The 22,649-nt window shown below is 41.2% G+C and overlaps 1 protein-coding gene across 2 annotated transcripts in view; it reads right to left on the minus strand.

Annotated features, from left to right (window-relative positions):
• CERS6 (ceramide synthase 6) overlaps positions 1-21,521 on the minus strand; it is a 94,682-nt gene extending 73,161 nt beyond the window's left edge. For both annotated transcript variants that reach the window (XM_062498068.1, XM_062498069.1), the window contains exon 1: positions 21,352-21,521. In XM_062498068.1, coding sequence (XP_062354052.1) covers positions 21,352-21,521 — 170 coding nt within the window. The remainder of the gene's footprint in view (positions 1-21,351) is intronic.
• Between the last annotated feature and the right edge of the window lie 1,128 nt (positions 21,522-22,649).

Here is a 22,649-nt window from a genome sequence, read left to right on the forward strand (position 1 = left end):
ACTCCAAAACACTCAACATGCACATCAGTTAAGTATCTGCACAGTGCCTGGACTGCAGTAAGGCTTTGCAAGCACTGAGAACGTGGTAATTACCAACTTTACAGAGAATCACAGATCAAACTCTGTCTTCCATTAAGAACAAATTAGACATGATGTCTACATCCAAGATACACGACCAAGTACCTCAACCAAGACCATAGCTCAGAGGACTAGGAATGTAAGGCCAGCAGGCATGATGCCAAAGAAGGATACTCAGAGCAGCTCCTGTGAGCAGGCACCTCCTTGCAGCTCCTGGGGCTGACAGTCACTTTTGACATGCATGTCAGTCATCAACCCCTAGAGAAATGTTACTGACACAGCCTGGCTCCCAAAAAGCATGGCTGCTGACTCTACCAGCTACAGCTAGGCACACAAAGAAAAGACTTTAGAATACCCTGGACTATGGCACAATCCCAAATTTTCCTTTAGAATAAGAATCAGTGATGAAATTATTCACCTGAAAGATTAGCTTCTACCAACAGGGATATACTTCCAGCTTCAGAGAGAAGCACTTGCAAACCAAAGTGGGGAGGAAGAAGGAGGGCTGATGAATGCTGTTCCACCAAGGTCACAGCAGCATGTATCCATTTCCAAGCCTAATGCAGGGCAAGATTGCTGACTGACACACAGGCTGGCTAAGGGAGGAGTTCCCTTGAAGCACACAGAACCAGCCTTGGTCCAAACACCACCTTTGCTTTGCTCTTTCCCCATCACTGGGGTCCCTTCCTTGCCAGCTGAGAGCTGCAAACTCTTGCCCTTTTCAAGGAGCCCTCCAGCTGGCACAAACCAACACCAGAGCCACAGCCAGTGCCATAAGGGAGCAGAGATCACAAGCAAACAGCAAGAAACTGCAAAGCAGCATAAAGCCATATTCCAGGGCCATTGCCTACAGCACAATGAGAGAACGTCCAGGCAGAGAGATAGGAAGCCAGGCTGTAACCAGCAAGGATGGGTTTATGCATTCTCTTAATACTGTTTCAGCTGTATCTCAGCAGCTTCAGGAACAGAAGTCAGTTTCCTGGTTGTCAGCTGGTTATGGTTTTCCTGTAGCACATGCAAGCAGCCCAAGGACCAAATCAGTCATTAAGAAATGCAGAACAGGTAAAAAATCCCTTGTTGGCCAACACCAGAGCCATGTGTTCAGTTACCCAAGCACTCTAGAAGAAATCTGTGATCAAAAGGGAGAAAAAATATTATACATAAACCTATTCAGCAACTGAATATCCCCCTTCAAATGTCTGTTGTAGTGTTTATTCAGAGCATCTGGAGGATCAAAGCTCTGGTCAAAGCCGGTCATGAATCCTCATGGTGCTGCAGAATTTAGTACTAATCCCTGGTGCTTCACTACTAAATAAGGGATGAAAAAATAAACAAACAAGCAAAGCAAGCAAAGGTCAGGGCAAGTGGTATAAATAGATATAAGCAGGCCAAATTATTAGTTTAGAGATGCTATAAAAAACTTAAAAAAAAAAAGTCAGCCTCCTTTAGCTTTGTGTGCAAAGCAGTACCACATAACTCCTATGCAAAGAGTGAGTGTATTTCCCATATGTAGTAATACTGCAGGCAGGACAAAAATCCAAGCATGTAAGGTCACACAAGAGAAGATCAAGCAGCAGGGCAGAAAGCAGCAAACCCCACAGCAATCCACCAGAAGTAGGTGCCTTCCCTTACTTCCTCACTACACATGCATATTTCACAACATTATATACAATGATGACAAAATTTTACATTTTAACAAACCAAACTGGAACATTCAAAATCAATGCAGCTGTTCACATGGGGGGGAAAAAATAAAAGCTCTTCTAAAGCAGCAGATTTATAATTGAGTCTGTCTGCACAGCCATGCAGATAGAAAAAACTAGGTCAAATCTTTTGCTAGTCAGCCTCACTGCCATTCCTCCCTAGCCTTCCTCCCCTTTAGATTTCAGCAGTTATTGAAGGAATCAATTAACAGACCTGTCATGCAGATCTTGAGTTGCTTCTGCCTGGTACATATCAGGGGGGTCAACTGTGCAACTACAGATGGAAGGGGGGAAAATTAAATCATTATAGTCTTTCCTACTGACAAATCCTAATCCTAGAGCACATGTACTCAATACTACTAGGGTCCATTAGCAATCAAATAAATGATGTATGTCAGAAAACAGATGTAGAAGGAAAGGGGCAAGAGACAGATAAATATAAGCTAGAAAGAGGCAAAAATAGAGAAATTGCTGTGCTTTCACTTTTGATGTGCTTGCAGCAAAACCATAATAACATCTGCTGCTTTTAATGACATCTTGCTAATGTATTTTGTACAGCTTCATGGTGAACAGTTTTAGAAATCTCATAAATATCTCCGTTTTGACTCTAGAGTTCAAAGAGAAACTATAATACGAGGTTTATATCTACTCATCCTCCTCTGTATGTCTAAACAATTCTTGTCTGGAAAAAAGGATTCTCACATGGGAATTCATATATTCATCATCACAAAGCATTAAGCAGGTTTTTTAATCTTCACAAAATGTAGGGACCAAGTCAGTCCAACTTTAATTTACTCATTTTTATTAATTTCTCTCCTGTAGCAGAGACAGAAAGGATTCTATTTCATTATCATTAAAAAAAAAGGCATTCAGTATCAAGCAAATACTAAAATTACTCTTGAACCCTATTTCCACTACATGCAATATGCTACCTGACAAGTTCTTGCAAGAAAGCAAAAAAAACCAACTTCCTGGCCTACTGCAGTGACGGCCAACCTAACTGGTTTGGCAAGTCACAACACCACAGCCTTCATACCAAAGCCACAGGGCCACAGGACACTGACCGACAGCTGAAGGCTAGGGTGGACCAGTCCCAGCTCTTACTGGCAAGCACCTCCTCTAACCATGTGGTGACAGCAGCCTTGTGTGCTGCTGCTGCTGCTGCTGCTGCCTTCCACGTGAGGAGGATGGGGCAGGAGCCAAGGGACTCCACTTGTGGGAAAGCAAGTGCTGGGGGCAGAAGGGAGGGTGCTGCTGTCAGCCAGGAGTGCCTCACCCACTTGCTTTAATTAAAAAGAATGACCACTGTGGAATGTGACACGTGCAGATCTGGGTGGCAAAATTCACAACCAGTCTTGAGCCATTTTTGTTCAAATCAATGGAAATCATAATTTCACTTTCCACACAGATACCATGCAGAGTTTCTATTGTGCTGCTAAAGCCTTTTTCTCTTACCAGCAAACCCAGGACTATCACAGACCACCCAGAAAAGCCATTTGGAGCACAGTATACAGCTGAGTAGCACACTACAGACTGCATCCTAAATTCTAGAATGTGCACAGGGAGACTTTGTCTTCGATTTTTTTTTTTTTTTTTTTTTACTTTTACCATTCCTGCCTTTGGCTAAATTCCTTTGAAGTTAAGGCTATGCTACACATAACTTATCTTAACCAGCCCTATTTAGCCTTTGTTTCTGAGTAGTATCTTATCTACAGCAGTTACAGCTGAACTTTCATTGTCTTGAGTAATTTTTCACCCTTAACTCAGCAAGCTATAAACAATTGTTGCCTCAGTACCAGATAAACAACTATGGAAATCCTGAGGAAAATGTTTGGGCTCTCTTTTTTGGGCTGAGTCCTGTTTGTTTCATTAGGATTTTTGATTGTGACACATTTAGAGGGGAGAAGCATTTTGGATCTGAACCCAGAAAGACATTAGAAATTTGAACCCTCTGTTGAGTGAATACTGGATCAGAAGGTAAGCAAAGAAATGGCAATGATGGAATTCTTGAGGTAGATAGGAGGAACTGATAAAGTAAGATAGAAAAAACAAGCGTTTGTAAGATAATTGCCAAACTAAACATATTCTGGAACCACTACATTGTGAGGTGGCAACATTTGGCATATTTACTCAGTTTTGAAGCCTGTACTTTAAAGCTCAGTATTTCTCCTTGAGTTGTGCTCATGCATGATGGTCTAAAACAGATCTTTCGTTTCTAGAAAAATGCAATGCTCATTTTGTGTTAATCCTTTGAACAGTGGTGAGACAATATGTCTTTATTTATACCTAAATTATACTTCATTTATCTTATTTTAAATACTGCCCCAGAATAAGAAACACTGAGATTTAAAAAGGTGGTTTTTCACTATCTTATTCAATTGATAAATTATAAAGTAACTTGAGAAACTTCATTTACAATAGTGTGGTTTCTTGTTCCACAAATCAATCAGAAATGGGTGCTGCTCTTTAACGATGTCTAGCACATCAACACTGTCAGCTAGGTTGGTTTCCTATATGATGCCAAGTTTCTTTCTACTTCTAAAGTACTGGCTGAAAAAATTAAGCTGGAAATTACTTTTTCCCTAATTTCTTAAAAAAGCTACTCAAACTAATGTTTTAACCAATTTAACAACAGCTCTCAAGAACATTCAAACTGTTTCAAGTAAAAAAGTAGATTTTTTTCAATTGTTTAAATGCCTTCTGTTAGATCATTAATGTATCTCATGACTGATAGTCTAATGGCAAACTTAACAGGAGATCTCCTTTATGAAATAGGTGTTTCCCAATAAGAAAATAAAATTTGTAGATTTTTTTCCCTAAGCCTGTTACTGGGAAAATATCTATGAGTCTTTCAGAGAACAACTCTTGTCCTTTATTGGGTTCTTGCCACAATGAACATCTGCTCAGTCTATAAATTAATTGCTGAAAACATCTTGTGCTTCTAGAACATTCAAGGAATCATAACTGTTATGGGTTACTAGAGAACATTACCATTTTTCTCACACACAGAGGCACACATGCCCCCTTACAGCACAGTATGTAACAAGAACAATTATTTGTCATTATTCTTAATGTCATAAAAGAAACTTTTAGTGCTCATCAAGTCATAAGAGTAGCACACTATTAGGTTCTCCAGATGATTTAAGCCATACTTTTGTACTACAATAGCTTAAGAACGTGAAGGATGCCTTGCCTAGCTGATGGGAAATGTTATTTATCTTAAAATCAAGAATCCTTTTATCAGTCCTGGTTTGCCAACAGCAGTTTGTCAGGCAGTTGCAATGTGCAAAGAAAAGTCCAGTTTAGACAACTTATTGCAAATAACAATATTTTTTTTTTTCTCACAAAGGCCCACCAGCCTCAAATTTCTCCTACTTGCTCCATGCTCAAGGTCTCCCATTGTTCTTGGCTACACTGAGGTTTGTCACCTCACTGTAACTCCTCCGTTCTTGGAACTCTCAGCTCACCAATCAGAAATTGTCTCACTTAAATACTACTTTTAATACTATTTACTCTGCAGGTGCAAATCACTTTCCCCAATGACACTTAACATAAATGTCCTTTATTTCCTTTCAGTTACCTTTCAGACCAGCTCCTGATCTCACTGACCATCCAGGGTTCTGGTGAATGACAAGGATCCAGTCTATCACTAAGATCTTCCAGAAATAACAGTACCTCCATTTTGCAACCAAACCTAGAAGGTTATTATTGACTTAATTTGGAAAGAGAAGAAAGGGTACTGTCTCTCTCAAATGACAGATTTCTAGATGTCAGCAGAAGAGATAAATAGATACCAGTCCATAATCATTTTGGGTCACATGAGCTGGCTGGCATCTCTGAGTTGTTATCTGTCTTCATTAAAGATTTTGCAAGAAGTGGAGGTGGTGCCTGGGCATGCTACACCTTTCCACATGGGACAGGACTGCAATGACACAAAGACTATGGCTTTCTTACTGCAAAAGAAAAAAAAAAAAAAGGAATTATTCTGCAGAATTTTCAGGTCTGTCTCATGAACAACTTGAGGAAGACAAGATGTACATACATCAAGCCTCTTCCTTGCCTAGGATACAAGTGTTCTCATATACCTTTGAATTTAGAAGTGTATCTGAAGGGAATAGTTGCAAACAAATTGTTTCTGGTTTCACAAACAAACGGGCATGCCTGGTTACACAACATTCCACCCAAGAGCACAGACCTAACAGCACAGTTATGTTTTCCCCACACATCATGTATCTTTAGTCCCACCTCCCTCTCCCACACTCCAGAAGACACCTGTGTGCTCCTTCCAATTCCACTTCTCTGGCCCATTCCCACCTCTGGTCCTCAACCTCTCCATTCACAATATTTACCTAGCAAGTACAGGAAGAGTTTGGTGAGTAATTAGTTCTCTAAACTTCAAATTCCAAGTAAGCAACAGAAGTGTCAAGATATTGAAAAGCAGCAGATTGTCACACCACAAGTCATGTGGTTGCTGCACTGCATCTCCACAAAAATTATCTACATTACTCACACTCATGAGGGGGTTGACTTGTCGTGATCTGTCATCCAAGATGCAAATATTTATTGATGGCACAGAAGTATTCCAACTTCTGCTTTTATTACTCATTCTTTTAACGCTGTTAATAGGCTTTGGAATGCCAAATTCACTGAGCTTGTTCTGCAGTAGGACCAAAGCTTACATTTTATCATTATTTTGTTTGTACCATAAATAATCCAGGTGTAGAACCAAAATCTAAACCTACAACTGCAAACTGAGAGCTGAAGCACACTCCAGTAGCGTGCTATTGCCATAAAGCCAAAGAGTAAAACATCCTTCACTAAAATTACAAAAACTACAAGACAGTGACTTTGTACGTACTTTTTATTTTGTATTCTAGATACCATTCAGATGTCCAAAAGCATTATTAAAATACCTATTTTTAATGAGCTACAAAATTTATTTCTTTCTAGTCAAATAAAGAGGACACATCCCTTTGGTATAGAGCACTGCCACACACCAGCCCACCTTGACTCACAGGTCTTCATGCCAAGCATTATCCCATGCTTGATGTAGAACAGCATCAGCATTTCCTTCTGCTGGTTTTTCACTTTTACACAGTCACGTTACACACAGGCAGTGATGCAGCCACCATATTATTGTTTAGACCTTTCTCAACTGTTCATATGCATTAAGTTCACTTTATAGACCTGCATCAGAAAACACCCTTTCAAAACAGGCAAATAATTAACTCTACTATTACTATTGTTGCTATTACTACGCTTTCAACACAGTTTCTGAGGTAAGAAATGAGAAAGGAAAATGTGCATGACTTTTCTGGGCACACTGTAAATGGACAGTAAAGCAAGGTGATACCATTAAAATTAAGATAATCTGAAAGCTTGCATTTTGCTACCGTGAAGAGTTTATTTTGTTTCTCTTAAGTAATAAACTAGAAAATTTCCAGTCAAGACAATATTCAAGAAGGCGTTAAGTAAAAAATGTTAACTCTTCAGTGGTTGTTAGAGCTTAGAGCTGCAAGTGCCATTTTTCAATAACTGAGTTCTCCAAAAAATCCTTTTCTGGTAAGGATTCTCACAAGCCTGCATGTTTTGTAGTTAATTTTATCCTCTTCTAGATCTGCCCTTGTCAAACCAGGAATGGGACTGATTAATGGTACTCCTTTAGAAGTGGATGCTTCATACAGTTGGGGGCCACTGTCAATCACTCAGACTTTATACATGCAAGTCTTATTTAAGAGAGGGGGATAAAATTATTCCATAAAACTGCAGTGTGAAGGTGAAATTCACCATCTTCCTGCTTTTGCTCTATCCTTAGGTACCCCAGACACATTGTGAAGTTATTCTAGGACAGAAACAACTGCATTTGTAAGATTAGACTAAACTGTCCAAGGGGAAAAGACCTTGGACAGCAGGAGGAGTTCAGCAAGAGGGCTCACTCTGCATTAAGTTCTAAAAACTTCTTGCTATCTGTGATACTTCTCACTGCAAAATAAGAAAACTTTTTAGAAGCAATAAGCAGTTACTGTAGTTACACTCATATGATAAAAAAAAAGGATCCCAGGCCACATAATAGATTACTCAAAATAATCAGCAGAAAACACAACACTAAGCTTTAGTCCTCTACTTGATTATAACATTGAAATCCAGATCTCCTGAGGTCAGGGGTCTCACTCTCTCAACATCAACAGCAAAAACAGACCAATATACTTTTTATTACTCTCCCACACGCCAGAAGTGTGTAGGGCCAGGAGGATGCAAGGCCCACTCCTGTGATAAAGTTTTCTGCTTGGTAACTGCTCTTCTGTAGGCAAAGCTGACAGGGAACATTTGCCAAGACTTCAGCTGAAGAAAGCCCAGCAAATGGAAGCTGGAAGAAAATACAGGGTGGATCCAATGAATGCATTGTTCATTATGCAAGTGTACTCCTTCAGAGGCCTCTTTATGTCATTCAGCATAAACAAATACCTGCTGCACTACCAGGCAAGACAAAAAAAGCCTTGTTGTGAAGCAGAGAGGCAGACTTGTTGAGACAGTCATGGAGGTCATCATTACAACCTATTTTAATATCAACATGTACACACACACCCCATTATATTCTCTAAATCACAAAATCATCATATGTGGAACAAACATCATCATAAGGATGATACTTTTCTTTTTCTGTTTGTTTGTCCTCAGAGCTCTTAATAGCTGCTTATATTGTTACACTGGAAGTGACTACAGTTTACACAGAATGTCTGGGATCACATTAAACTACCTGTCACATGGACTGACAGCAATGCAGTTGTAGCACAGTGCCTGCTAGGGCAGTACCTGAATACTGCTTCCAGGCCACTCTATACATGTGACAGGAGCTACAGCCACTGCACAGATGTATCAGACCTTCTCCACCATAAAGCAGCTTTGTGCAAGGGCAGAACTGAGGCAGGACACAGGAAAGCCATCCACAAGGTGCATACCAGCAGCCTGTCACTGAGCAGCAGGCTCAGTCTTCAGTCACTATCAGAGATGTTCTCCTAAAAGGGACTGCAGGAAGGAGTGGTAAGGTTAGCACATGGTCCCTTTCACTGCTCCATCACCCTGCAGCATGCAGGAGCACTTCTTACTGTGAAAAAAAAGCAAGTCATTCTAGTTGACATCAAATGTTAACCAACATTTAATGTGTGGAATTTCAGACAAAATTAATACTTTTTGGCTGTACACATATTACTAGTCCTGAAAAATTGGAATAGGGGGGGAAATGTGGCACTTAGTCAAGGAAAGAAAAAAGCAATGCAAAAAAAATTATATGTTTACATATACATATACATACATATATATATAGAGAGAGAGATAGAATTGCTTCTGCTTCCTAATTATTAAAACAGCAACCTAATTACTAGATAAGATTACTATATTACTAAAACTCCATGGCCACACATGACCATGCATCATGTCATAAAACTTCTGGTCTTTCATAGAAGTTATACGCTGATAAAACACCAGAACTCAACAAAAGGTGATTTCTAACTTATATTGGCAGATCAGACTCAGGAAATTTGAATAAATAAATTATATTTAAGTGTAATACAGACCCTCAAATTAGTTCAACCACCCTGAAAGAAACTGCAATTTACACCTCCTGCAGACCTTACTGTATGCAAATAATCCGATAAAACTGTGTGATAAAACTCTCTTTATACATGTAATACAGTTTCACAAAATTAATGGTCTTTTTACATTAAAATTCATCTAGGAAAACAAACGCTGATGTTAAGACCAACAACTAAACTGATGTATAGATCCAGGATGTTTCACAGGAAACTCTATGAAGCCACTGGGATGGGAGCATGAAAACCCCCGACCATTATTTTTTCACATATGATTTAGGATTTACCAGTCCATGTGCATGAGGCAGGCCTAAAGCTTTGCAAGAGATTCACAGGAACCCCAAGCAAAGTTAATACAAGTCTGAAAAAGAAGACAAAATGTAAGTGGTAATATCTGGATTCTAAAGACTGTTTTTTATATCTCATTTTTTATTTGAAATTTCTACATGTGAACAAGAAGAAAAAGTAAGACATTGGATATTACTTCCTTGGCTCTTCATTCCAACAAGCCTTCCTCAAGACAGAAACCCACCACTATAAATAAACAAAAAAGTGAAACAAAATCCATAATAACACCTTTCTATTGTGGTCAAGCTCTCAAGTCAGCCACGGGTACTCAAGGGAAGCAGAGGCCCTTTGCATCTTGCACACAAAACACTGGATATGCAGGACTGAAATCAAAGAATCACTTTATGGACCACGTAGCTGGCAACATCCTTGCTTTGACAGATACCTCCTCTCTGTACATAGTTTCTCAGTGTGCTGTTCTCTAGTCTGAGAGCTGGAAGAGGATGACAGATTATTCAACAGATGTCATTTTCTTAGTCAATGACCTTGGGTTATTTTCAAACCATTGAAAAAAAAATTCCTGGTATAGATACAGGATTTTACAGAAAGAAAATGTGAAAGAAGCGATGGTTTGCTCCTGATAAACATGTGAAGCATTTGAGATGAGGATGACCAACACATTGTTTTTCCACCAAACTGAGAAAGAGTCTTGATATAATTAGGATCAGCTTGAAACCCTTGAGAATCCTTAAAAATAAGTGTAAAAGCGAACGCTTCAAGGTAAATTTGAAGCTTTCTTCCCTTTGAGACAACTTACCTAAGAGATTTGTTATTAGTATTTAAAGCTCTAAACCACTCTGGTGTTACACCTGAATTATTCTCTCTGGGAAACAAGGCAAAACACAAGGAATACTTATGTGATTGATACAAGTGGTAGGGTTCTCTTCAAACCTTGGAGTCACCTCTCGATGGAAGAGTAAGCAAGAAGTAGTGTTCTATTTCTCTTGGTGCACTTTTCATCTTGACAACTGAAGGTAAATGTCAGACTAGAGATTCAAACTCTTGCCATGACTCTAACAAACCATCAGCCTATTTTCAAGAAAATCAACCTGTTAAAACATAATTTTTTCCTCCAATGAAACACCAAACAGAAAAACACAATGAAACTTTATGCGTATCATACACGATACAAACTGTTAACTCTGGTGAAAAATGTGTGATTCTGGAGGCTGGCAATGCTATAGAGATGTCATTTTTATCTCTACATCCGTGTCTTGTAACCAAACCAATTTATCAGTGTTGGCTCAAAGTCAGGACATCTGTTCCTGATGAAATTTTGACATTTCTAACTTTCTATTTCATTCCAAACTGGAAGAAAACCAAATATTTTTCATGTTTCCTATAAATGCTCTAGAAAAAAACTATTCCAGATTAGCACACATGGCAGTACCTCTAATTAGGAGAAAAGATATGTTTTTTGTATCAAATATCAAACTGTTCCATTATCACCCCAAAAAGTGACATTTTGCAATATTTCATTTTCTAGAGCAGTCAATAATTTACATACACTCCTTACAATTATTTTTAATGCAATTATATTTTTTAAAAATAGAAAAAAGCACATTGCATCAGAATGATATGATGCCACTGTGGTATATAAAGTACTCTGTCACACACATACAGAAATATATTTTCAACTTTGCATTTTATTACCATATAAAGAATTAGTGAATGTGAAACTAAAGACTGGCTTCCCTCTTTTTTTCCTCTAAGTCTGATTCACTCTTATCATTCTTTGAACACAAAGGGAATAAAAGCTTTTCCAGTAAGGCATGTGATTTCTGATTCCTGTCATCTAAGCACCTCTTTCTGTGAATTTTTTTTCAAATCCAAAATTATCTTAAAGATATTGCAGTGTTGAAAAGAAAAATTTAAGTGGAACAAAACTAAAATTATCCTCAAAATGGCCTGTTATAATCAAATTCTATGCTGTAGGAGACTCAAAGCATTGATCCTAGAAGAGAATAGAATGTGTTTATTTCAAAGCAACTCAGACCACATTTTGGGTCCCATAAGGTAATACAACTTCCTGTCTTAGGTAGAGCATCTCCATATCTATTTCTCAATTTACATCTCATCTCCTCACACACCAGACTACAATAAAATCAAAAGATCCATCCTACAAAGAATGGAAAATCCGTATGTCCATTCAATTAAATGTTACATGCTCTGCCCTAATTTTCTTCTGTAGGTTTTCAGTGAACTTCAACTTAATCCTCTCCTATTCAGTTTTCCAACACAGTTTACAAACTTAATCCAGACATAGATCTCGGGAGCGCCCTGGAGCCCTGCAGTGATGCCATTCGGTAAGGTTTATGATTTCACACAACCACCAGGGTTGGAAGAGACCTCTGGAGATCACCAAGCCCACTGGATAGTCAGTCTGTGCAGGACTACGCCCATGCTTTTCAAGTACATCCATAACTGGAGACTCCACAGCCTCTCTGGGTAACCTGCCACAGTGTTTCACCACCATCCCAAGAAAAAGTTTGTTTAAACACAATTTCCTGCATATCAATTGCTTCTTGCCTCTTGTCCTTTCACTGTAAACCACTAAGAATCTCTACCCACCAGCACTCCCAGAACTCCATCTACCGTTCAATTTGTCATCATCATAACAATGCAATCACTCTTAATTTAGTACAAGTGTTGTAAGACTGGGAAATGTTTGGCACTGGAACTGTTCACATTTTCAGGCTACTCTCTTATCATATCAGTTCTCACCCTTTTCTCATACCACTGTGTGGGAAAACTCAACAGATAAGAATCAACCACTCAATTACCACTCAATTATTGCTTCAATATATACACAACACGTTTCTGCTTGTGGTCTAACCACCTGCTTTTCTTTTTCTCAACAATTTCTATCCAACATGATGCCCATAACAGGAATTAATTATACCCAGCTGGACCTGATCATCTCATCCAGCAGCATGCTTTGGACAGCCACAAGTACTGAAGCAGGAAGTTTGAGAAAAGCTAATGGACAAATGCAGAAAAGCTTGTCAACAGGCACATATTCATGACCTACTCATTTCCTAGAACTTTGTTTTCAACAGAAACAACTGGTCTTGACAAAGCACTGGTCTCATCTGCTATAGCAGAACTCAGGAGAGCCACAACCCTGATAGTCAAGCGATGAGAGGCTGGAGCCCTGCAGCTCCCCAGCTGCACAGGTCTCCTCCTGGTTGAGAAGTGCTACCTGAGTTTACCCACCACCCCAAAAATTTCTGAGCTCGCTTTCATTTAATGTTGATTTAATTCTGTCTGCTTTGTCACACTGTAATACCCACTGGTTTAGACTAGCATTACACATTTATGCTGCCCACTTACTATGTTTCAGCAGTTGCCATAACAAGGCTAATTTCTGTGCATCTTAAGGAACAAAACCTGTTCGAGCAGTCCCCTTTAAAAAAGCAGACCAAGCAATCTATCTCCAGCTATGGAGACAACAGTGTCTCAGCAGTACATACATCACGCAGTCACAACAGACACAAGGAAAAGCAAGCACAAGGGATATTACAACACACCACTCTGATCTTCCTTTCACATTACTTCTGTGATCAGAAACTGCTTTTGAGTAAGCTCTTTACTTTGAGCTATAGAGCACAGTCTTACTTGCAAATAAGCAATTCCTTGCCACTGCAGGAAAGCATCTCTCATTAGCCTAGGCAGTTTAGCTCATTTGTACCATTTCAAGGGTAAGACAGTATTGGTAAAAAAGCAGGTCTCACAGTTTAAAGTTCTGTCAAACATTGTAGGAAAGCATAAACTGAGAGTACTCTGTGCTTCCATCCTCTTCTCAGTGAAAAGATAGGAGTCCCACGGACATGGTAACAATCCCAATGAAAATTCAGGTATCTGAACTTTCTTAACGTCGTCTAGAACTGAATTCAGTCAGGAAAAGAGGTGAAAAGGGAGTGAACAGATCCATTGCTGAAGTGAGGATTTCAGCATCATTTCTATTAAGCCTTTTTCTCTTTCTGCTTGTGGAACTAAAAAAATACAAAGTTTATCTCAGAGGATGGTAAATGGGCAGTGAATAGATTTGATGACACCACATGTTATGTTATTTCACTACTGATAAAAATAGAGCTACTAGCTTTTGCAAATGATAGACAAACACTACTGCAAGCACAAATACAAAAATAGCCTCAAGAATGTAAGATTTTATGCCAATGAACACATTCCAAGCTCTGACCTCTGTTTGTGCAACACAAAAAACTATGTTCACTATGCCAGGTAGATTTCTTTTAATATAGTACTATAGGTTATTGCCCTCATCCACACAGGAGAAACCAACACGGTGAAGATGTTATTAAAAGGAAGCTTCTACTGCACTTGCACTGAGAAAAAATGCAAGTGGTTTAGGGATTTTGCTTTAACTATCCTAGTGTGACCTGTGAGCGCAAAGAAGGCTTCTCATCACTTCAGACCAAACTTCAATATGCATCACTTATAATATTAAAATGAATTTTAGGTTAGTGAACCTGAAAGATATTTCATTAATACAAGGTAGTCTGGAGACCCTTAGCATTTCATTCCTCCCTGCGCAAAACGTAACTTGGATTAATAGCCAATATACATAACATGGTTAACTGGATGTTAAACTCCTTCACAATTCTTAAATTTTCTTAGTAATTGTACAGTTACCTTGAGAGTTAAAAATTTGATTGTGCTACATCAGCAATAGTTATATCAGGCTTTATAATTGCTTAGAAATATTAAAGCTTGACAACAGCAGAATTTGTTATTAAGAGAGGTATTAACCATGTAGGAAAAAAATACCATTTACTCTCTGGTTTTTGTGAAGAAGTCACAACTTTGTGTTATAGATCCACCTATAAACCATCTTTAGGATTTCAACTGACTGCGCTAAGTAGTGCAGTTCACTCACCCTGGCTGCAATTTGACTACTTCAGAATAACCAGCAAGGCATCACCAGAAACTGATGGATGCCATATGGTGTAGAGTTAGTTTTCTGTAAGGACCATGTGCTAAAAACACTTCCTCCCAGAGGACAGAAGTTCTCAGCCCATCTGATCCTCAGAAACTTTGCTCACCTTAAAGCATGACATTAGTGATTCCTCCTGTTTCAAATTAACAGAAACCCACATGTTTCATGATGAGAGACCCTTCCTTTCCCTTGACCGGGATGTCCCCCAAAATCTCTAAGTGCTGAATGGGTGAAGGAAGTCACTCTGGTGGGAGACAGCAAGCCATCCAGGTCTTAGATCAACAACTCCAAGGAATTGTTGATACACATCATATGCATCTGATTGTCCATAAGCTGTCAACTACAGTCTTAACCATACTACTGGGTATTATACAGGGTTACATCGCTTATAAAAGCTATATAGTTTTATGCTGTAATTTTAGCTTTCTTCTCAAAACTCCAAGACCATCTCGAGACAGGCACAGAAACACCAAAAGCTAATAAACTGTCAATCTACTGCAGGCATGGGCTATTTAACAACTTGAGAAAAAAAAACAACAAACCTCCCCCCCAAATACGGTCAAATAAACATTGTTCAGCTCAGGCATCAACCCTGGTGACAGGAAGAGAGATAGATTTAAGGAAACAAAATATCCCAAATGTTAATTTACTAAATGCTTTGTATGAACTAGTAAGACACTGGTCTTCAGATGTGTAGAAAGGGGCAGCATACCAGAAACTCTTCTTTTTCCAAGAGTGAATCCATGGCAAATGCCTGTTAATCAGTGACAGAGGCAGAAGTAGGAGCAGCAGAAACAGACACAGGTAATTTGGATCCAATTGTGTATTTACTGGAATCAAGGCAGGAACCAAATTGGAGTTGCTACCAGTAACTGGAACCTGCACCCAGACAAAATCCCACTAACAGTGGCTCTGCCTCAGTAATAGGCTCCCAGCACCCACTAGTGACCTGTCACTGAAACCTTTCCACTGGCACAGCTGTGGTTTAGCTGTCATAGTTCTCTCACATGGATATTTTAGGCATCACTTCTAATGGCATTCTCTTCTGGAGCTCAGCACATATTTCCCATTTAACTCCTAGTTTTAAGACTGGCACCATTGCACATCTGTAAATGGCCCTACGTGAAGGACATTCAAATAGTGTGCATTTTATCCACTCCACCTTCTTTTAAAGGAACACTCTAAGCCTATGTGTGAGCACACAACCACATTACACAACAGAGATGTGCACCAGCCAGCAGTGGCAGGACCAGCGTGCGTGAGCATACACTGTGCTGCTCTGAGCTGGTAAAACAGACAGGCCAAGATAGACAACAGCTCTCCAGGTAAAACAACCATTTTTTTGGAAGTGTTAATCTCCAAGTGTTAGTGGCTGAAGTTCAACTCTGCAACCCTAGGAAACAAAAACTGGTTATATAAAGATAAATGACAGAAAAATAGTAACTTAAACACAGAGAAATGGAGAGTACAATCAACAAGGTATACATGTATTTTAAAGCTATTCACTGCTAAGGATCTATTGTTACTTTTTAAAACTAAATTGGTTTAAAGTTGAAAAGAAATAGGTTTTTTAGTTATTGTCTTTCTACTGTCTGTATTTTTCTACAAGTTAGCAATTTCAAATTCCTATTTAATTTCAACAGAATTAAGCATTTAGTAAATAGCAATCAAGCAAAAAGAAAAAGCCCTACATGTCATCTTATGAAAAAAATAAATTATAAAAAAAGTAAAGAAAGAACTGGAAAAGTTATTGTCAGAACACGTGGATCCACTTACATACAAATGAATTACACCTGAATGATCAGATATTGCCTAACACACAAGGAAGTAAGCAAAAAATCTATAAATATTACAGCCTAGGAAAAGGTTTTGACAGAACTAACCATCAGTGCCCCACCCAACTTCTCCAGATGAGGTTTTGGGCTGCTGGAAGTACAGCAAGTTTGTACACTCTCTTCCAAAATTTGTATCCTGTCTAGCCTCTTTTTTGTTGTAAAAAAACCCACCAATACTAGATGTCCTAGGGAGTACAAAAATCAAATTGGTATGTATACACTACACACCAGAAACACTTGTAAGACTGTACGTATTGTCATCTGAATGAATTTTTATAGTTAGCAAATATATATACACACACATACCCATATAGTCATTGCATCATGTCACCCTGGTCTAATTGGAATTCTACTGTGTCATACTAAATGAAAATCAGCTGAGGTTACCTTTGAGACTGAATTATCATTACAAAATAAAATTTCATATAAAAGCAATGAACTTCCACGTGCTCTATGTCTCCAGTATCTTGACTGGAGTAATACTAAATGATGTGGCTGGTTCAGTTCAAGTCAGTGCAGCTGGAGGGCTGTTGCTATATATAATCAAGCTATCTCTGACCTTATGAGCCATTCCATCAACTGCAGAATATCAGCATCACCTTTGAGAACTGCTCCCCATCAAGGCCAGATTACAATAAAAGCAGTATAAGCCTACTTTGCTGATTCATGGAGTGATTTCATTAGATCTGAGCCCAAACTGCTGTTCTTTACAACATGAGGGAAATAAAATATAGTGCAACTACAGTGCAAAGATAAAATATTAGTAACTTCAACAGATGAGCCAAGTGTAAAGAAAGCAGTAATATCAGATTACTTGACTCAGAAGATTGCTGGACCACATCAGAAATCTGTTTAGTCAGGAATCCTTTTTGAAGATTCAGTCAACTTCTGCCTTGAGAGAAGCCTTTAAAACAGAAATGTTAACCTCTTGCTTTATGTCCAACAAGCACACAGACTGCTGAGTGAATACTGTTTTTGTATAAGCACTCTCCTCACAGAAGACATGCTTAGGAGTTCAGGAAAGGATGCTGCTTCTGAGCAGCGAGGTCTAGGACAGAGGGAGAAGAGCCATGTTATCCCATAAACAAAAGAAGAAAAATTGCATTTGCCCAGAATAACAGGTGTTTCTTTCTCCTTTTTTAGGCCAATCAAAACTACAACACCTGCTATTAATAAGACCAGTTTCAATTCAGCTTTAACCTGTCTTTCTCACACTAGAACTGGAAAGGATACAGGAAGACAAGAGACTTATTGAGCACTTACATTACCTGAAGGCATTGTATAGTACAGAGGGTGTCCTTAATTGCTTACATGCCTTTAAAAAAATAGTAAGACACACAAAATGGATACATACTATGGGGAAATATGTTCCCACATTACCCACTGCACTGCTAAACTTCTGCCATCTTCCAAATTACTAGGTAACTCTATATTTGTGCTTAGTTAGTATAATTTCCTAAACGTACTTTGTGTTTAAAGAAGGAGATGAATAAGAAGGAAGGGGAAATAGAAAAGACTATTAAAGTATTTTAACACCTTTTTACATCCATAACTATGATAATCTCAGCAGACACATCCACTAAAACTCATGGCTGTGAGATAATACCTCAGACCAAACCTTATTTCAGGAGCACTCATCATCATCAGATTCACTTGCTGAGGCAGCTGAACATATATTAGAACAAATAATGTTCTAATCTACCTTCTCCTTTCATTCAAGAGGGCTGGTCAGGGATAGCAGGACAAGGAAATCAATAAAAAGTAACACACTTGAAAAGAGAAAAAAACATTAAGAAGTGTCTAGATTGTTTTCTTGTCTTGGTTAGCTGATTCACCAAACCAGTAACAAACAACAACAACAAAAATCCCTGTAGGATTAACTCTGTAAATAGTATGTGTATATATAAAGAACAAATTTTCCAAGTTCTATCATTTCAATTCCACCTGCAAGTATGTACACACAAATACATACGTGTATAGAATATAAACATATGTATCAACTCGCAGCATTGAAAGCTGTGTCCCCCAAACAAGTCAAGAATTTCATAAGCAAAGACACGCGAAGTCCAGCTCCCCCAAACTGTATTTCTTACTATTGTGAGGATTCGTGAAGTTAGTAACCCTTCCTGTGAAGCAGAGGAACAAAGTCCAGCAGCCTAGCAGTCAGCTGCTATGAAGCAATCTGAAAATAATGGATATAAAACACATAATCTGATTCTTAACAGCTTGTGTTTGCTTACCTACCAGTGTACAGAACTACAAGAGCACCTGTATTAGAGTTGAGGTATCTTACAAAACAATATAGAGAACACATTAATGTTACAATACTACAATGCAGTCATAGATCTAAAATAAACCTGCAAGTTTTTAAAATGGGTTACAGAACCTGTATTTATTTTTTCTTTAGCTGCTACCATTGCAACTGCTAAACATCTGCAAGAGCATGTTGCAGGATGCAGCACATTCATCAGTCATCCACAACTTGAGTTAAAAAGAAACCCATGTTTTAATACAGAGAAGAGAGAAAAAAAAAATCAATTTTAAAGATATTCCTCTCTTCCCCCTTCTAAATCTTGTATAATTACAGACCTTTAATTGATGATGTGCATGAAGGATTCCTGTAGCTCCCAACAATCAAAGCACAGAAATATGAAAAAAAAACAATTAACAAAAAGCAATAATAAAGCTTGAAGCTTGATTGTTCCCCCCTTCAAAGTCATACAAAATCCCCCCTGCTTTCATCGTTGGAAACAGGTCCAGTTGCTTTCACTCAGCCCGCTTTAATAAAATGCTGTACATGAAAAATCACTGTTGCACTATGCTGTGTGGATTAATCCCATACAAAACAGCCTGATTCTACTCTTATAGCACAGTTTTGAAATTGATTTCAATTCTAAAACGAAAAAACACATGCTTAAGTAATTGTTAATATAACATCTTTGGAGGTCTCTCATCTACAATCAGGTTATCAGAACACATTTCTAGATACAAATTTCAAAATCAGTCTAATGTATATATGAGAATTTTAAAAACACTGGTTTTCTCATCCATATGTATAACTGACACGTAAAAATATAATGCACTGCAAAATTAAACATTATTTTAAAATTATGAAGAAAAATAACCAGAATAAGTGGATACAAACTACTACATAATCAGAGCAGCTTCTACAATCCTAACAGCCACATCAGTATTAGCAGAAATGTGAGTTAAACTTGAGGCTGAAATTATCTCTGACTAACTGTTCCTCCATCAAAACACAGTCCTACTGGGATGAAAATTGCAGTTCAGAAGACAAGAGATGCAATACCACGCACCCACTTTCAACACTCAAAAGTACACATCATACAGATCCAAAAAAAATCTGAATACTTGTACTCATTACTCCAGTTGTAACTTTGTTGCAGTATGCAACTCAGTTGTTTCAATTATCTTTTTACAACCTCAGATTTTCAGGCAGATGACAACTTTTGCTGTCTTGTTCAGTAAATCTGTAAAGCAACACAGAAGATAACAACAGACCATGACAGCTTATTTTTCAAAACAAATATGGTCCTCTCAACCAAGCCAGGAATACAGGCAAGTTCTAACCAGGGAGAGGGAATACTTAGGATATTTGAAGTGGTACCTAGCAGATCAGCTGTTTTATCATTTTTGAGTGTCTTTACAGCCCTTCCCTGGCACGTAGTAACTACCGGTCCTCGCGTAACTCCCTCGACTATCCTAATAGCCTGCCTAAGAAGACAAGGCTGAAAACACATAGGTGTTGGTATAAGGAATCGTTCTTTTGTTCCCTGCTGTTGAGGGAGCACCACCTTTGTCATGCGGCGCAGCAGCGTGCTCCACTGAGCGCCCACTTGGCTTCAGCTGGCTCCCCGCGACAGGCGGCCCCTGCTCAGCACCCGCACGGAAACACTCACAGAAAACACATTCGCTGCTGACCCATCGTTAGTCTGACGCCTTGTGATTAAGCATACATAGATTCGTACTTATGTACTTGTGAAACGCGGTCTGTGATTTCCGCAGCCTCGAAGAAAGGTTAGTTTGGTTCAGAGATGAACAGCGCCTGGCGCGTTTCAATCACCGAGCTTCCACATCCCGACAGCCCCAGGAGTGTTCCGGTACTCGGCACGGACCGCTCGCTGATGCCATCTGCACCGGCCGCGCAGAGTTCTGCTCAGCCCCGCTGCCCCGGGCTGCCCTCACCATGAATTGTCCCTTCCCGAACCCGAGGCCCCACGCTGAGCCCGCCGCCGCTCCCGGCCGCGCAGGGGACCCAGCGCGGGCTCCGCTGTGGAGAGCGGCCCTGCTGCGGGGACAGGGGCGAACTCTCCCTGCCGGGACCACTTCCCGCCGCGGCCCGCCCCACCGCTCTTCTTGCCGAGCTTCCGTGAGGGGGGCGGACAGGACTCCGCCGCGGCCCGCCCCACCGCTCTTCTTGCCGAGCTTCCGTGAGGGGGGCGGACAGGACTCCGCCGCGGCCCGTGAGGTGGCGGACGGACACCCCGATCGGCACAGGTGCCGGAGGGCCCTTCTCCCGCGGCCGGCGCAGGTGGCGGGAGGGCTGCGCCCATTCCCGGGCAGACCTCGCCTCCTAGTGCCCGCGCCGGGCCGCGCCGCAGGCGGCGGGAACGGCGCGCCGGCCGCCTCTCGAACCCCTCCAGCTTCCCGCATCGGGCCCGCTACGTGACCGACCGAGGGGCAGGGACAACGCAAGGGCCGGGTGAGGCAGGCAGAGAAGCAGCGGCGGGGGAAGACGCCGGGCTGACGAGGCTCCTCGGCTGCCCTTGGGCCCGCCCAGCCCAGCCAAGCCCGGGGCGGCGCGAGGGGCTCCGCGTTACCTTTCGAAGAGCAGCCGGATCATGAAGATGCAGAAGGCCAGGGGGAAGGCGAGGTAGAGGTCCTCCGCCTGTGGGAAGGCGGCTTCCTCCGTGCTCTGCAGGTCCGCCCAGGTGACGTTGTGCGGCAGCCAGAACCGCTCGTTCCAGAACCAGGCGAGGATCCCTGCCATCTTTGCTTTGTCTGCCGCGGCGCCCCTCGCTCCGCTCCGCCCGCGGCGAGGCGCGTGTGAGCGGCTGCCGGGAGAGAGGAGGATGGAGGCGTGTGTCAGCCCCGCAGCCGCGAACGATGCTGCCGAGCGCCGCCGTGCAGGTTCCCCGCCCGGCGGGGGCAGCGGCCGCCCCGCCTGTCACACGGCCGCGCCGGCACCCATTGGCTCCCGCCCGCGCCCGCCGCCGCTCGAGGCCCCGCCGGGCGGTCCGGAGCCGCCTTCTCCCGCCCCTTTCCCCTGCCGAAAGACCGCACCGGAGCCTGAAACCGAAGTGACGCAAGAGGGACCCCGTCCCGGGGGCAGTCACCGCGGCCGAGGCTGCCGGCAGCATCGCTGTACCCACCGGGCGCAGCCTCCGCCTCAGCGCCACTCCGCGCCGTGTCACACACCGCCTTCTGACCGCCCGGTCGGGGTCCCGCGAGCCTGGAAAGGCTGTCGCCCGATCGGAGTAGGCAGGTGGCAGCAGTGAAAAGCCCTCTATGAATTCTGCACAGCCACGCGGGCCGCGGTCGGCATCCGCAGCCCGCTCCCCGAGAGTGACCCTGCCCGGAGCGCTGCTCCCGGCCCTCTCGGCTGAGGTGTGTAACCGGGAACGGGACTGTCCCAGGTGGAAGGACCCTCAAACATTCAATGACTTTACTCTGAACTTTGCGGATACAGCAAACAGGTGTACGTGTGGCATGGAAAAGCGTCAGAAAGCGCACGACTCATCAGCAACAAGATTGAGGTTAGGACTTTAGTTTTGCACTCCTGGTTAAAGAAAACCTTATTCGTTTTACGTAGATTTTTACCTCTGATTCCGTATCTCATTGCCATCTCTTGCTAGAGATACGTTGTGAGAGGAAAACTACAATCGATTCCACTAAACTTTACAGCCGGCTTTAGTATCGCTGTAGTCACAGACTGTACGTGTGGTGGTCCAGGCACACACAAAATTACTTTAAATAGTAGCTCCTGTAACATCACTGTTTTTCTGCCCTGCATCGGTTTATTTTAGATGGCTTTTGTTTTCTACACTCTATCATCATACTTTCCATCAGGCTATTGAATACTGAGACATAGACCTCTGCACATGTCATACTGCAGAGT

Source organism: Cinclus cinclus, chromosome 9 (assembly GCF_963662255.1).
Source record: "Cinclus cinclus chromosome 9, bCinCin1.1, whole genome shotgun sequence".
NCBI lineage: Eukaryota > Metazoa > Chordata > Aves > Passeriformes > Cinclidae > Cinclus > Cinclus cinclus.